The following is a 12,885-nucleotide window of genomic DNA, read 5'->3' as shown; positions in this document are numbered from 1 at the left end:
GCTGGTGCTCAGAGCTATGCTGCTTCCAGCAGTGGAGACAGAGCATAGCCATTGTGGCTAGCGATTAGCACTTAAATGCTGGCAATGGCTTTCTAAAAATAAATCGCAAACTGATGGGGAATATCAGAACTGAACTTAAGCTTTGGAAAATGAAACATGAGAGAAACCTCAATTAATTCTCTGTTATCCATATGACATTCTTCTCCAAATCATTGCCTTCCCACACTCTCTCCTCCTCCCTCGGTCTGGATTTTCTCTCAGTCGTCTCCTTTTCAGTGCATCCCTCGTATGAGAGAATCCAGACTGCGGGAGGGGAAAGTGTGAGGAGGCAGCTATTTGGAGAACATCATATGGATGATGGAGAATTAATGGGGGTGCAGGAAGCTTGCTGTCTACATTAAACAACAGTATGGATGAGTCCGTAGTAAAATTTATGTTTGCGGTGTTGCAAGTTTTCCACTTGAAAAGCCTTTCTCTTCTGACGATTATCAACTGACATTTTTGCAGCTGCAAATAAAGTTGTAACAGGCTGGACTAAAATGGAACTTGCTCCTGCTCTCATGCTAAACACATTTGTGTAGAAATAAGCAAGATTTTGTTGTTAAAAAAAAAAATGATAATGTGTTTTAAACGTTAAGTAATATAATGAGTCTCTACAACCATGTAACCTCAGGTTACATACGCTTCAAGTTACAGACTCTGCTAACCCAGAAATAGTGCTTCAGGTTAAGAACTTTGCTTCAGAATGAGAACAGAAATCATGCTCCGGAGGCGTGGCAGCAGCAGGAGGCCCCATTAGCTAAAGTGGTGCTTCAGGTTAAGTACGGACCTCTGGAACAAATTAAGTACTTAACCCGAGGTACCACTGTATGTGCCTAGCTGGCTGTCCCCCTAAGTATGAAATGTTGCTTTTTTTTATAAAAGGAAGGAAGGAAGGGTACTTCAGCAACCAGTGTCAGCCCCATTAGCTCCTGGCATGCTCATACTGGCCCAGTTGCTGACACTGGTCCTATTCGCTGCTGCCCCCATCTTCTTCCATTCTCTTGGAATTTGGGGTGGTGGGGATTTGGGGTTTTGGATTTCAGCCATGAGGTCTAGCCTTAGCTGCATCACTGGGCTGTGTTGTTGATGCAACTGGGCTGATATCTCTTACACTCAATTCAGCCATGCATGGATGGCTAGTTAGAGAAGAATGTGACTGAAGATGCTCCCTTGGAAAGGATGCCCATTGGAATGCACATCACATTGAAAGTGACATGGTGGAGGAGGAAGATAGCTGCATGTTGGTGCACATCTAGAAATGCAATGTGATGTAAAAAGTAAAGGTAAAGGGACCCCTGACCATTAGGTCCAGTCGTGGCCGACTCTGGGGTTGCGGCGCTCATCTCGCTTTATTGGCCGAGAGAGCCGGCGTACAGCATGACTAAGCCACTTCTGGCGAACCAGAGCAGCGCATGGAAATGCTGTTTACCTTCCCGCCAGAGCGGTACCTATTTATCTACTTGCACTTTGATGTGCTTTCGAACTGCTAGGTTTGCAGGAGCAGGGACCAAGCAACGGGAGCTCACCCCGTCGCGGGGATTCGAACCGCCGACCTTCTGAACGGCAAGTCCTAGGCTCTGTGGTTTAACCCACAGCGCCACCCGCATGTCCCCCGCAATGCAATGTAGTTGTTTGCTATTTGCAGTGCACGACTTTCAGTGACCCGTTCAGGTGCTCTCTAACCAGTTATACATAACGTACATAGACTTGAACTAGACTGAGGCAAAGGTCTGAAAATAGTGCAGGACATGAAATCAGCAAGGCAAGGCAAAGAATGGTTGCTTGGGCAAAGAGAATATGTTCCCTTCTCATCTACTGCCTCACTGAGAATGAAGGCAATGGGAGGACTTTGCCCCTTTGCGATATTGCCACAAATCTGATTGGTTATATGGCACTGTGAGGTCATCAGGCTCACTACATGATGTCTGATTGGCTTGGATCATGCACTGAAATAGAGAGCATCCCTAAAAATGGCCATGAAACTGTGAATGTGGGCAGTGGGAGGGGAGGGAGATTGCAAAAAGCCACTATGGTGTATGAAGCTTCCTTCCCCTTAGAAGTCCACTTCTCAAGACAGAATATCAAACATCGTGAAAATTTAGCACAGCACTATTTTAAACTGTTAAATTAGCCAGTGAAATGTCAACCAATTCTAAAATGTCAGATTCACCTGAACTTGGAGAGAGAAATTATATTTCTGAAATCCAAACTTAAATTGCCCCAGCCTTCCCTATAAAAATGTAGCAAGTTAAATAGGAGTGAAACTGTGAGAACACAAGTCCTCTAATAAATGCAAGACGTTTTATTTGAATTATAAAAAGGACGTCATAGACCCGCTGTGTTTGTTCTATTAAGATTTAGTGTTCTAAAATACAGGACATGCAGCGTTTTCTATGTAGCTGTGATGTCCTGGAACAACAGAAAATACTTTAGAAGAATGCAAAATCCATTAGAAGCAGGAACATTTGGCAACCTGTAGTCTGGGAGTAATCTAGCTAGCTGTTACTCTGTCTTGATTGGAGCTATCACTCACTTGTAGTTCAGCTACCTCCCTGAAGGCCTAAAAGGTAGCTTTGAAACATAGTTTCTCCTTATTCCAGTATTCTTGATAGGCAGCAATAGTAAGATACCAGCTTAAACTGGAAAACTGCCTTATACTAGGAAGACTATTCATCCATTTATTATTGCCCACACATATTGGCAGTGGTCCTCTCCAGGAAGCCAGGCAGAGAACTTTCCCATGACCTCTAGTGGAGAAACTAGAGACTGAAACTGGGGCATTCAGCATGTGCTGGGTCACCAAGCTATGGTAGGGTTACCATACATCCAGAATTTCCTGGACATATCCAGAATACTGCAGTCGGAAGCAGCGTCTGGGCAGAAATCGCTAAAATGTCCAGGAAAATCCAGCCATATAGCAACCCTAAGCTATGGTTCCTTTGCAATTACAGTCAAAGCTTGGTTGTCAAACGTAATCTGTTCCGGAAGCCCATTCGGCTTCTGAAATGTTTGACAACTGAGGTTGCAGGAGCTTCCTGTACTCAAGCAGAAGCTGTGTCGGACATTCAGCTCCTGAAAAACGTTAGAAAACCGGGGCATTTACTTCCGGGCTTGCAGCGTTCGGGAGCCGAAACGTTCCAAAACAGAGGCGTTTGAGAGTCAAGGTTTGACTGTAACGGATCTGCATTATAAGTATTCAATGTATTCAATGTAGGCATCCTTGCAAGAGGGTAACAGTCATAATTATGTTTGTTGCTATTATTATTTATTATTATTATTATTATTATTATTATTATTATTATTATTATTATTAAAAAAACACATCAGGAGATGCCCATTTTAGCTTTGGATAGGAGGAGTGCTCAACATCAACCCTGCTGTGTGTGAATCCCTTGCAAATGACCACAGTGCTTGGAGACAGGCAGTTAGGTTGTGTATCTATAGCAGTGACCAGAAAAGGAATGGCTGCTGGGAGGAGCACAGATAGAAGAAATGCCATGGTGCATCTGCAGCAGCACAACTGGATGCCTTCATCTGCCCTGGCCGCAATAAAACATGTCTCTTCTATATCAGTCTCTATAGCTACAGCAAGTGCTGCAACCTTCCCACAGTTTGACATCACCTCCATAGGCACAGTCCTCCATTGTCTCCCAAGATAGATGGATGCCAACAAAGGGGGAATGCTCAGCCTCTAAAAAACAGGTGGGAAATCTTCAGGCTTCCAGATATTGTTGGACTCCAACTCCCAGCAATTCCAGTCAGCATGGCCAATGGGAATTGTAGTACAGCAACATCTAGAGGGCAAGAGGTTCCTAACTCCTACTCTACTGATCTTCCCAAAAGTTAAAGAGACTTGTGAACTGACAGTATACATTGCTGCATTTTCTATAGACAGCTGTAGAAACTAACTTCCCCATTCAGTTTTGGGAACCTGTATTCTGTTCAGCTATAAGTATTTCAGACATGCTGACCTAGCACTGACTCTGATTTATAGAAGAATCTGCGAGATAATCGACACTCTTGTCATTGCTTCTTCAGCAATCTATGAAGACAACATTCTAAACAGCCTCATCTACTGATCTTGAGGGTCCTATTTGTCAAAATTAAGTGGATACGCTGACTTCCCCTGCCTTTGCAATTGGAGGAACTTCTTAATAGCTTCCTGTATAATAGCTCAGCTAGGGGATTGCAAATTTGTGCTAATACTCAGGGTAAGATTAGAGAGCTGGGAATTGCACAGATCTGACAAGCCACAATATTTATGTGCTGTAATTTCAATGTGCCCACAGGATTTAAAGGACGAAGGTTTGAGTTTGGATAGCCCATTCTTAATATACATCTTTGGAGTATGAGATTAGTCAGTAGTGGTGCAATAAACAGAAATAGGCTAGAGTTAGTCATGGAATTAGATCACTGGAAAGCAGCTTTGGAGTTTCTTCATCTCCTTAAACATCACTAAAGCAAGAGATACTACATATTTTTGAGGTGTGCATAAAGAAAGGAAGAGGAAAGGCATCCGTTGTCCCCAAGAGGTTTCTGAACACTTTTATTGGAACAACTTGAGGGATACTGAATTTGACTACAACAGCAGGTTGTCACTGCATCTTAATATGGAAACCATGAAACTGAAAGTTTGCAATGCTAGGCCCTGTTGAATTAAAATTAAAAAGTCTTCACCTAGTCCTGGAAGACCATATTGCACAGTGTCAGATGAGCCTTCCTGGGAAGGGCATTCCACATGTGGGGTACCACAACTGAGAAGGCCTCTGGTCATAATCTAATTTTGGAATGTGACAGAACTCAGAGGAGCCTCAAATAATCAGTGTAATGTCTGCTGAGCAGGTGCAAAGAAAAGTTGGAGCTTGGTTTTGCCTCTCCTGGTAGCTGTCAGTGCATTAGGTCCAAAGACGACTCTTAATAAGATTTCACTTGTCACTTTTTTTCAGTAGATACAGTAAGTATGGAATAAACCCAGTCACATGGGTGGTGTATAAGTAATAATAATAATAATTCCATTAACATGTGCTGTGTATGTGCCTGACTCTCTGCACCAATGAGAAGGAGAAGAATCTCTTTGGGGTTTTCTTCAATACAAACTGGAAAATTTGCAGATTCTTTGTAACTAAGTATCATGCCCCAATCTAGGGCATTTAACAGATTAAGCGGCAACTTTCTGTTTCTTTACATTTCTTATCTTTTTCTCCCCAAATGTATCTCTAGATGATCATCGTTTTATATGCTGGTTAGTAAACCAAAATTAAGCCAAATTTTCCCAGTTCAGATGTAATAGGAAATGATGAATTCATTAAACAAACTAAGATAAAAGCAGCAAAGCTGGCACACAAGGGGAGGATTAAGGAAAGATCCCGTGATTATTCTGGACTTTGTCATGGCCTGTTGGTTTTCTTTGTAGTAGATGGTTGCAATGGAACCTCTTTCTTACCTGGCTAAAGGAAAAGACTGAGCAGTGCCAGCTACAGCCACATATTCATTTGCATGAAATCTGGGTATCCTGCTCAGATTCGTTAGTGTTCAAAGTAAGCACACAACAATTTAACCACGACAAGCATGTGAATTACCCAGAGCAGTCTCTGTGATGAGCATACCTTGTTTTGATACTCCCCACCCCCGAAAGCTTTGAACTTAAAGATGATAGAGATATATGCCTTGAATAATCACAACAAATTTTGTAGTCCTTCACATTCATTAGCTTCAAAGGAATACCAAATCACAGGAGTCTGTTTTATTTGCAGCATGCACTTCAAAATTCAAATTGATTTACAAGTTTAAAAAAAAGTAGCAGGAAGAAAAAGGGAAAATAGTTAAAACTTGTAAGCGTTTCATGTAGGGAGCTGGAAGTGAAAATATGCTACTTTGTGAACGCAACACAGAGTCATCTGTGATCTCTCATTCTCACCTTTCCAATCATGAAAGAGTGTCAAGATTTTCAACAGATACATATTCACCTTTATTTACCGCTAAGTCTTACTGTCTATCTCCAGGTAAATATGCAAAGGATTAGTTTTCCCCAACTTGATTGCTGTGTTATTTGAAAAATGTGGTATTTCATATTCCCCTCACAAAGGTGCAATGGCCAGGGCGGCCTGTGTGGAGACACTGGTTGTTAAGCCACTCTGAGAACTGTAGCTCTGGGAGGAGTATAGGGGTCTCCTCACAACTCTCAATGCTCTTAACAAACTACCACTCTCAGGACTGTTTAAAGTGGTATTAAAGTGTTTTAAATGCATGGTGTGAATGTGGCCGCAGAGGACTTAAAGGCCGACTCCAATTCTGTGATTCTAGACATCCACCTGCTTTAATAGAAATAGCAGGTTTTTTGGGGGGAGGAGAGTTACCTACACCTTTAGACTGGCACCATAGCCATTCATTTCCTTACTAATCAATTTAAAGAAAGAATGTGTTTTCAGAAATGGAAAACTGCCAGCCGAAAATCATATCGGTGGGAAGTATTCCATGCACATTGATAAATGGAGGCGGGATGGAGCAGAAATTAACCGAAGGTTACTGCAAAGTTCTGGATTAATTTTGAAAATTCTCCTACTTAAATTGAAGCTCCAAAAGAGTGTGATGCAGGGCAGAATGATTGTTTTTTAGTGATTCCCTCCCCAGAGGGGCGGAGGAAGGGGGTGCGGTGGGGGCGGGTCACCCAGGTGTCACCACTGAGGGAGGTGACAAAATGCCAGGTGGCACTCACTGCTGGGACGGCAGCACGCTCAAGCCATGCATCTCTCCTGGGAGTGACGCAGTAGCTTGGGCACACGCATGCTCCGCGCTGCCCCAAACGGTCCGCCCACTGCCTCCCCCTCAGCAGTAGGGCGGCTGAGTGGGAGGAGGCAGGCAGACTCATCGGCGGCCCCACAGAGCGTCCTGCCCCGCTCACCCTGCCCCACTGGCGGCTGGCCCCAGGCGCCCGATTGGCTTGCTCCGCCGCTATCCCTCCCCCCTTCCTATTCTATCTGTAGCCGCCTTGAGTCCCTGACAGATAAAACAGCAGGATATAAATAAATATAATGGTGGTGATGTGGAGGATAGTGGGGTAGTCAACCTCCCTTTGACTATCTCTGCAGGAAAGACAAGATGTGGGAGAAATTCATTCCACAGAGTGCTATTATTATTATTATTATTATTATTATTATTATTATTATTATTACATTCCACATTTTTCCCTGACATGGACTCAGCTTACTGGACTCTTTTCTAGGATCTTTTGCTTTTCTCTTATTTTCCTCAATATATATTCATTCATTCCAGAACATTTTCCACCACAGTAATTTCATGCCACACCAGTTTTCATTTGGGGAATATACATGCAGTTCTGTTACCTTTTCTACCACAAGGCTTGGGCTTGTCATTGGCTTTTTAAAGGTCTATTCAAAGGGCAAACCAAGTGTTACTTGGAGAGGAGAGCAATAATCTGCACAGCATGTGGAAGCTGAAAGAGTGTTTAAATTTGTGACTTCTGCCAAGAGGCTTTCATGGTGTTATTTGAATGGTCCTCTTTGAGGAAACCCAGATTAAAGCAAGTTCTCTTGGGGCCAAGGAGAAATATTCCAGATCTAAATTACTGACCTATGCCATTTTGTCACCTTGAAGCATGAACATTAAAAAAAAGAAAAAAAGAAAAAAGAACAACACATTTAGAGGTATTTTTCCCCATTAAGAAGAAGAAGTGTATAGAAAGTAAATCATATAATAGAGTTGCTTTCTAGTCGGCAAGGCAATTGTTCAACTCAGAAATTGTCTGTTGCACTTTGCTAGTCATAGAGTTGTGCCTAGTCATGTGAAGTTATGAGAATGTGCATGGATACAAGGAAGAAGCAAACATTCCTGGTGCCAGATGTGGCTCTTCCAAGGTCCCATCCCAAGGCATTGCTGTGTGAACATGGGGAATTTATTTTTTTTTGCTAATTACTTCTGTGGGCAGAGTGCAGTCTGTGATAATTAATTCTCCCTAAATATGGTAACAAGCTTCTGTGGGGCTTTACTTAATGGTGAACCAAGCCTCAGGAGATAGCTTGTGGTTTAATTATAAAAAATCACGCGACTCTTTTGGCCTGTGAATAATAATAATGATAATAAAACTTTTCTCTTGCTTGTTTCTGTTGTTTAACACTGACCATTGTTGGCACAATTGAATGATTGACTCACTAAGTGAAAACAGCAGCACAATATTTAATGAAGGGTGGTGTTGTCATCAACGGTATAGAGGCTTGTGCTTCTCTGTTGAGGTTTCCAGTGTTTCAGGTGTTAATGAATCTTAAGTAAATAGTCAAGTTGTGCCATGGAACTTCATATCTAAGTTAGAAATCATATGTAAACTTACTTAGGTGCAAGTCTTGTTGAATTCAAAAGGAGTTATTTCTTTGTATAAGCATGCATAGGTTTGGGCTTCCTGAGGAGGTTGTTTTTGTCCCACTGTTAAATTTTGTAGATTTCATTAATCGAGTTGCAGAGGTTTCAAAATAACAACTCTCAGAGACAGAGAAATGCCTATCCTGCCATGAGAAAAATGTGGTATTTTTGTGCATCGACTTCAAGATTCAGCTCAGACACTAATCTCGCTTTTCCAATAACAGTTCAGCTCAGTCCAAATCGCTTCAGATGCTGCTCAATTCAGCTTAAGGTTCCAGGCCAAGTCTGCTTCAGGAAAAACAAAGTTTCATTTCACTGCCCCACTCCCCCCCCAATTGATGATTTCAGAATTTTTAAAAATGGGTATTGCTTTTTCCCCTTTTGGGGAGAAGTGAATGAAATTTTCAGGCATAGTGGATAAAGCCGGCCAAATTACAATAAAGTAAGTCTTGATGTTTCTGAACTGGGCACCTTAACAGTTTGATTTTCTATATATAAGAGAAAATGTCTAACATTTTTACAAAGCCATTCCAATAAGTAGAACAGATAACACAGAATTAAATATATTACACAGTTAAAATAATTATTAAAACCAGGTACTCTATCAGATAAGAGTTTGCTCCCCTGAAGAATTTAACTGATATTTCCCCACAAACTTTTCCTCTTCAAATTGTCACTTTTTCAGTAGTGTAGTGTTTCTGAATTCCATAATTCCTTGTGAAGAAATTCTCAGAGTTAAACAATTTTAACTTTATTGTATAGATAGATATGACATATCCAGCAGAATTCAACCTATCAGTGACCTATGGTGCTTCGCCAGGGCTTGCAATATATGTTTTCTTCTTGCAATAACAAAAACCAGCGAGATTGGCAAAGATCCGGCAGGCAACATAGTGAGATGCAATGCGGTACATTGATTTCATTTTTCACAAATTGTTCCAGGCTCACAATCAAATCGTGAAAGTAGTATTGTACCATGTTGTGAGGGTACAATATCTACTTTTATATGAACCCAGAAGAGTGGCCACTTAACCACTGCAGAAAAAGAAAAAGAAACCCCCAGGAAATATATTACCAAAAAAGGGGAGACCTAGAACACAGATTTACCTTAGCTAATTTACGTGCCTAAGTGCAAATTTAGAAATAATTTTATAAATGAGATAGAAATAGAATACATCTCATCATAGTGTGGAAGACTGAACAGGTGCTCGCCAATAAAGGGCAACTTTCAGGCTCCTGCTCTCCATTCTTTTTTCTTTAAAACTGGCTTGCTTTGGCCAGCCCTTCAAATAGAGGGTGTTCCTTTGCAAAGTAAGGCATATATTGCCACGCTGTTTAGAGTAAAACAGGGAATACGTCTGTGTGTCTTCAATGACATTCTTTCTCTGCAAAAAGAGAAGACGGAAAAGCTGTGATAGTCACATTGTCATTGGCATCTTAAACACTACCAAGTGCTATACAAACTGTGAGGTGCGTACCACTGAACATGGGTAACAAAAAGAGTTTCTTAAACCAAAGGAATATAAAACAGCAAGATGGGATCTGTGAACATCTTTTAGGTGTTAAGCCTTGTGGCAAGCAACCCTGAAGCACTATCTCCCCAGATCCACACTTCAAAACCTTCCTGGCAGTGAAAGATATCTGCCCTTCTCCCCACATCACTACAGAAAATATATTTGCTGGAGAGGGAACCATTTTCAGGAATGCACATTGAAGAGGGAGCCCTTTGAACTCCTTTCCCTGTTCTCCTGATTAAGTCTAGAGGCCATCTTTGCTTCCAGAAAGGTTTAGGGAGATGGAGACTGGCAGGTGGAAATTTGCCCTGTCCTCATTACCTTCTGTGTAGCTTCTCTTCTGCACTCCTTCCTCCCACTTAGGGTCCCTGGGAATCCCACTTCACCTGAGACATGAAGTAGCAGACAGGATGCTTTGATTTGTATTTTGAAGTTGAAAGAGGCCGTGAGCCGTTGGCATCAATTTAGAAAGAGCACAAATGCAGGTTGCGTTTCCTTCATGTTCTTTTATATCTGTGTTCTTGTAGCCACTGGGGTGCTGAAGTAGCTGAAATGAGAAAAAGGCAACAGCCACAAAATGAAGAAACATCTGCTGTGTCTCAAGCACCTGGAAACCAAAGGCCCAACAACACATGTTGCTTCTGTTGGTGTTGTTGTTGCAGCTGCTCATGGTATGTCACACAGTCTATTTGATACCATAGCTAGCGCAGGTAAATGTCAACCCAAAGCCATCAGTTGTCAGGCTTAACGTAAAAAGCTAGGGGGCGGGCGGGCTTTTCTGTGCAATAAGGTTGTTGCACTATAAATGCTCATGTCTTCTCTCAATGTTGTCCTCTTGTTGCACATTTTTAAAAAGAAAGTAATTGAACAATGTGATTCCTAAGCCTCTGTGCACGCATGCAACACACAGAGCTCCCTCCTGATAATGCAACCAGAGCGAAACAAGAAGAGCATTTGTGTGCATTTGCTTTTTGCATATAATTTGACCCTCTCTAAAGTTGTTCTAGGAGAACTGGCTTCCCCCTAACCAATTTTAAAAGATGGGCATTTGAAAAGACTTTCCAAATTTTATATCTATGAAAACTCCCAACTGTAGAAATAATTTAAAAAATGTAGCAAATATGTGCAAAAAAGGTAGTTTTCTGATTATTTGGGGAAGCAGGGCATGGGGAAGAGAAAATGGATGATGATCCGTGCATTTTGAATTAATGGGAAACATGAACAAAACTCTCTTGTTTATTTCTACCTGATAATTTGACGAATAACCTACAGAATGTATTTATAGTCAGGATGCATTCGAATTCCACTGAGATCCTTCAACTGGCAAAAAGCCGCCGTCTTAATGGGGATCAGGCCAGGAAATAGTTGCTGCTCAGCTCTTCCTAAAAGAATCATCAGCTCAGGAAATATGAGACTGAAATTTAGTGTTTATTTTCCTGTTTTTAAAATAACCTCAGATAACCATGTGATCTTTCTAGGCTGGGATAGCCTGCCTAGAATGCCTGTCACAAAAGTGCATATATAAAACTTTTAATATAGCAATATTTATATGCATGTGAACAGCTCAGTGGCATCAACAGGGCTGCGGTTACAATACAACTATTTACTTGCTTAGATGCTCTGGATTTCCCATGTGTACACATCTGTCTAGAAATGCCAGTAGCTAAAATTTCATTGCAGGGATGGGGACCCTCAGCCCCATGAGCCAAATGTCATCCTCTGAGTCTTGGGAATCTCCCTGGACCAAACACTCTCACAAACCACACCCCTCACCAGCCCTGTCTTGCACCCTCCGTGAGTGTTTTTGCTTGGCTGAAATGTGTCCTTGGACTCTGATAACATTGATTACTTGCTTGTTTGGAGGATGGAGAGAAATGTGTCAACGTGGAGAAACTGGGCTACCATACAAAGACAAAGTTTGCATTTGTTGCTCTGACCTGGCGATGGCATATCGCCCCAGGAAAGCTACCAGAAGGGAATGTGACCCCTGGGCTAATTAAAAAGGTGTAGTGTGATGAAGAAACAGACCCCAAGATGGAGCAATGGTGTCATTAGGACAGAACCTTGAGACAGAAATCCAGAAGCGTATGAAGTGTGAATTGGGTCAGTCTGCTTAAAAATGCAGACCGAGCAAAATCCCCACACATCCCTGCCTGCAACTGTGTGATTTTATAAGCTTGAAAGAAACCATTATGTACAGAGAAGATTTCCTGTTCCATTATTCTGCCATTTCTCACCACACTGGTGGAGAAACCCTAGGGGAAGATGGTTTCCAAATATTTATGGCCAACGGCACCTATGCCATTCGCCTTTGCAACCGCTATCCGTACCGTTCATGTGTGTGAATCGTGCCTTGGATGTATGGGGAAGCCATCACGTGAATGTTTTCTCTCGTGGCCAAATGCAGTCCTCACACTGGCTACCAACTCACATCATCATCAACAACAACAATTTATTTATACCCCGCCCATCTGGCTGGGTTTCCCTAGCCACTCTGGGCGGCTTCCAACAGAATATTAAAAACACAATAAAACATCAAACATTTAAAACTTCCCTGATAGTCAGGTAGTTGTTTATTTTGTTAATAGGCGGGCACCACTACCAAGAAGGCCCTCTGTCTGGTTCCCTGTAACCTCACTTCTCTCAGGGAGGCAACCGCCAGAAGGCCCTCGGCACTGGACCTCAGTGTCCGGGCTGAACGATGGGGGTGGAGACGCTCCTTCAGGTACACTGGGCTGAGGCCTAGAAAGGCACTTTGATGTCCATGCTATATAGTCATGGACATCAACGTACTCTTCCAGGGTCAAGCCAAGTGTTCGTCTGGGAAAGGGGTGGGAAAATTGATTGTTATGAAACTTTCTCCTGATTGCTTTTGCGTGCTGGATAAGAAATAAAAAATACTTTTTAAATATAGGTGACTATATAGTTGAATAATAGTAGTAGCAGCTAGTGTGGT

The 12,885-nt window shown here is 42.1% G+C and overlaps 1 protein-coding gene across 7 annotated transcripts in view; it reads left to right on the top strand.

The window, feature by feature from the left end:
* Positions 1 to 12,885, top strand: part of RGS17 (regulator of G protein signaling 17) — a 61,209-nt gene that overhangs the window by 25,495 nt on the left and 22,829 nt on the right. For 3 of the 7 annotated variants that reach the window (XM_083732834.1, XM_083732832.1, XM_083732833.1), the window contains exon 2: positions 10,457 to 10,600. The exons of 3 other annotated variants lie outside the window; for them this stretch is intronic. In XM_083732834.1, coding sequence (XP_083588960.1) covers positions 10,482 to 10,600 — 119 coding nt within the window. In that variant the 5' untranslated portion in view covers positions 10,457 to 10,481. Of the gene's footprint in view, positions 1 to 10,456; positions 10,601 to 12,885 lie in introns of those variants that run through there. One more of the 7 variants, XM_083732835.1, reaches the window with a different exon arrangement.

Source organism: Podarcis gaigeae (assembly GCF_964106915.1).
Source record: "Podarcis gaigeae genome assembly, chromosome: 3".
Lineage (NCBI taxonomy): Eukaryota > Metazoa > Chordata > Lepidosauria > Squamata > Lacertidae > Podarcis > Podarcis gaigeae.
Note: the sequence above shows the minus strand (reverse complement) of the source record. Positions and strands in the feature narration are given on the sequence as shown.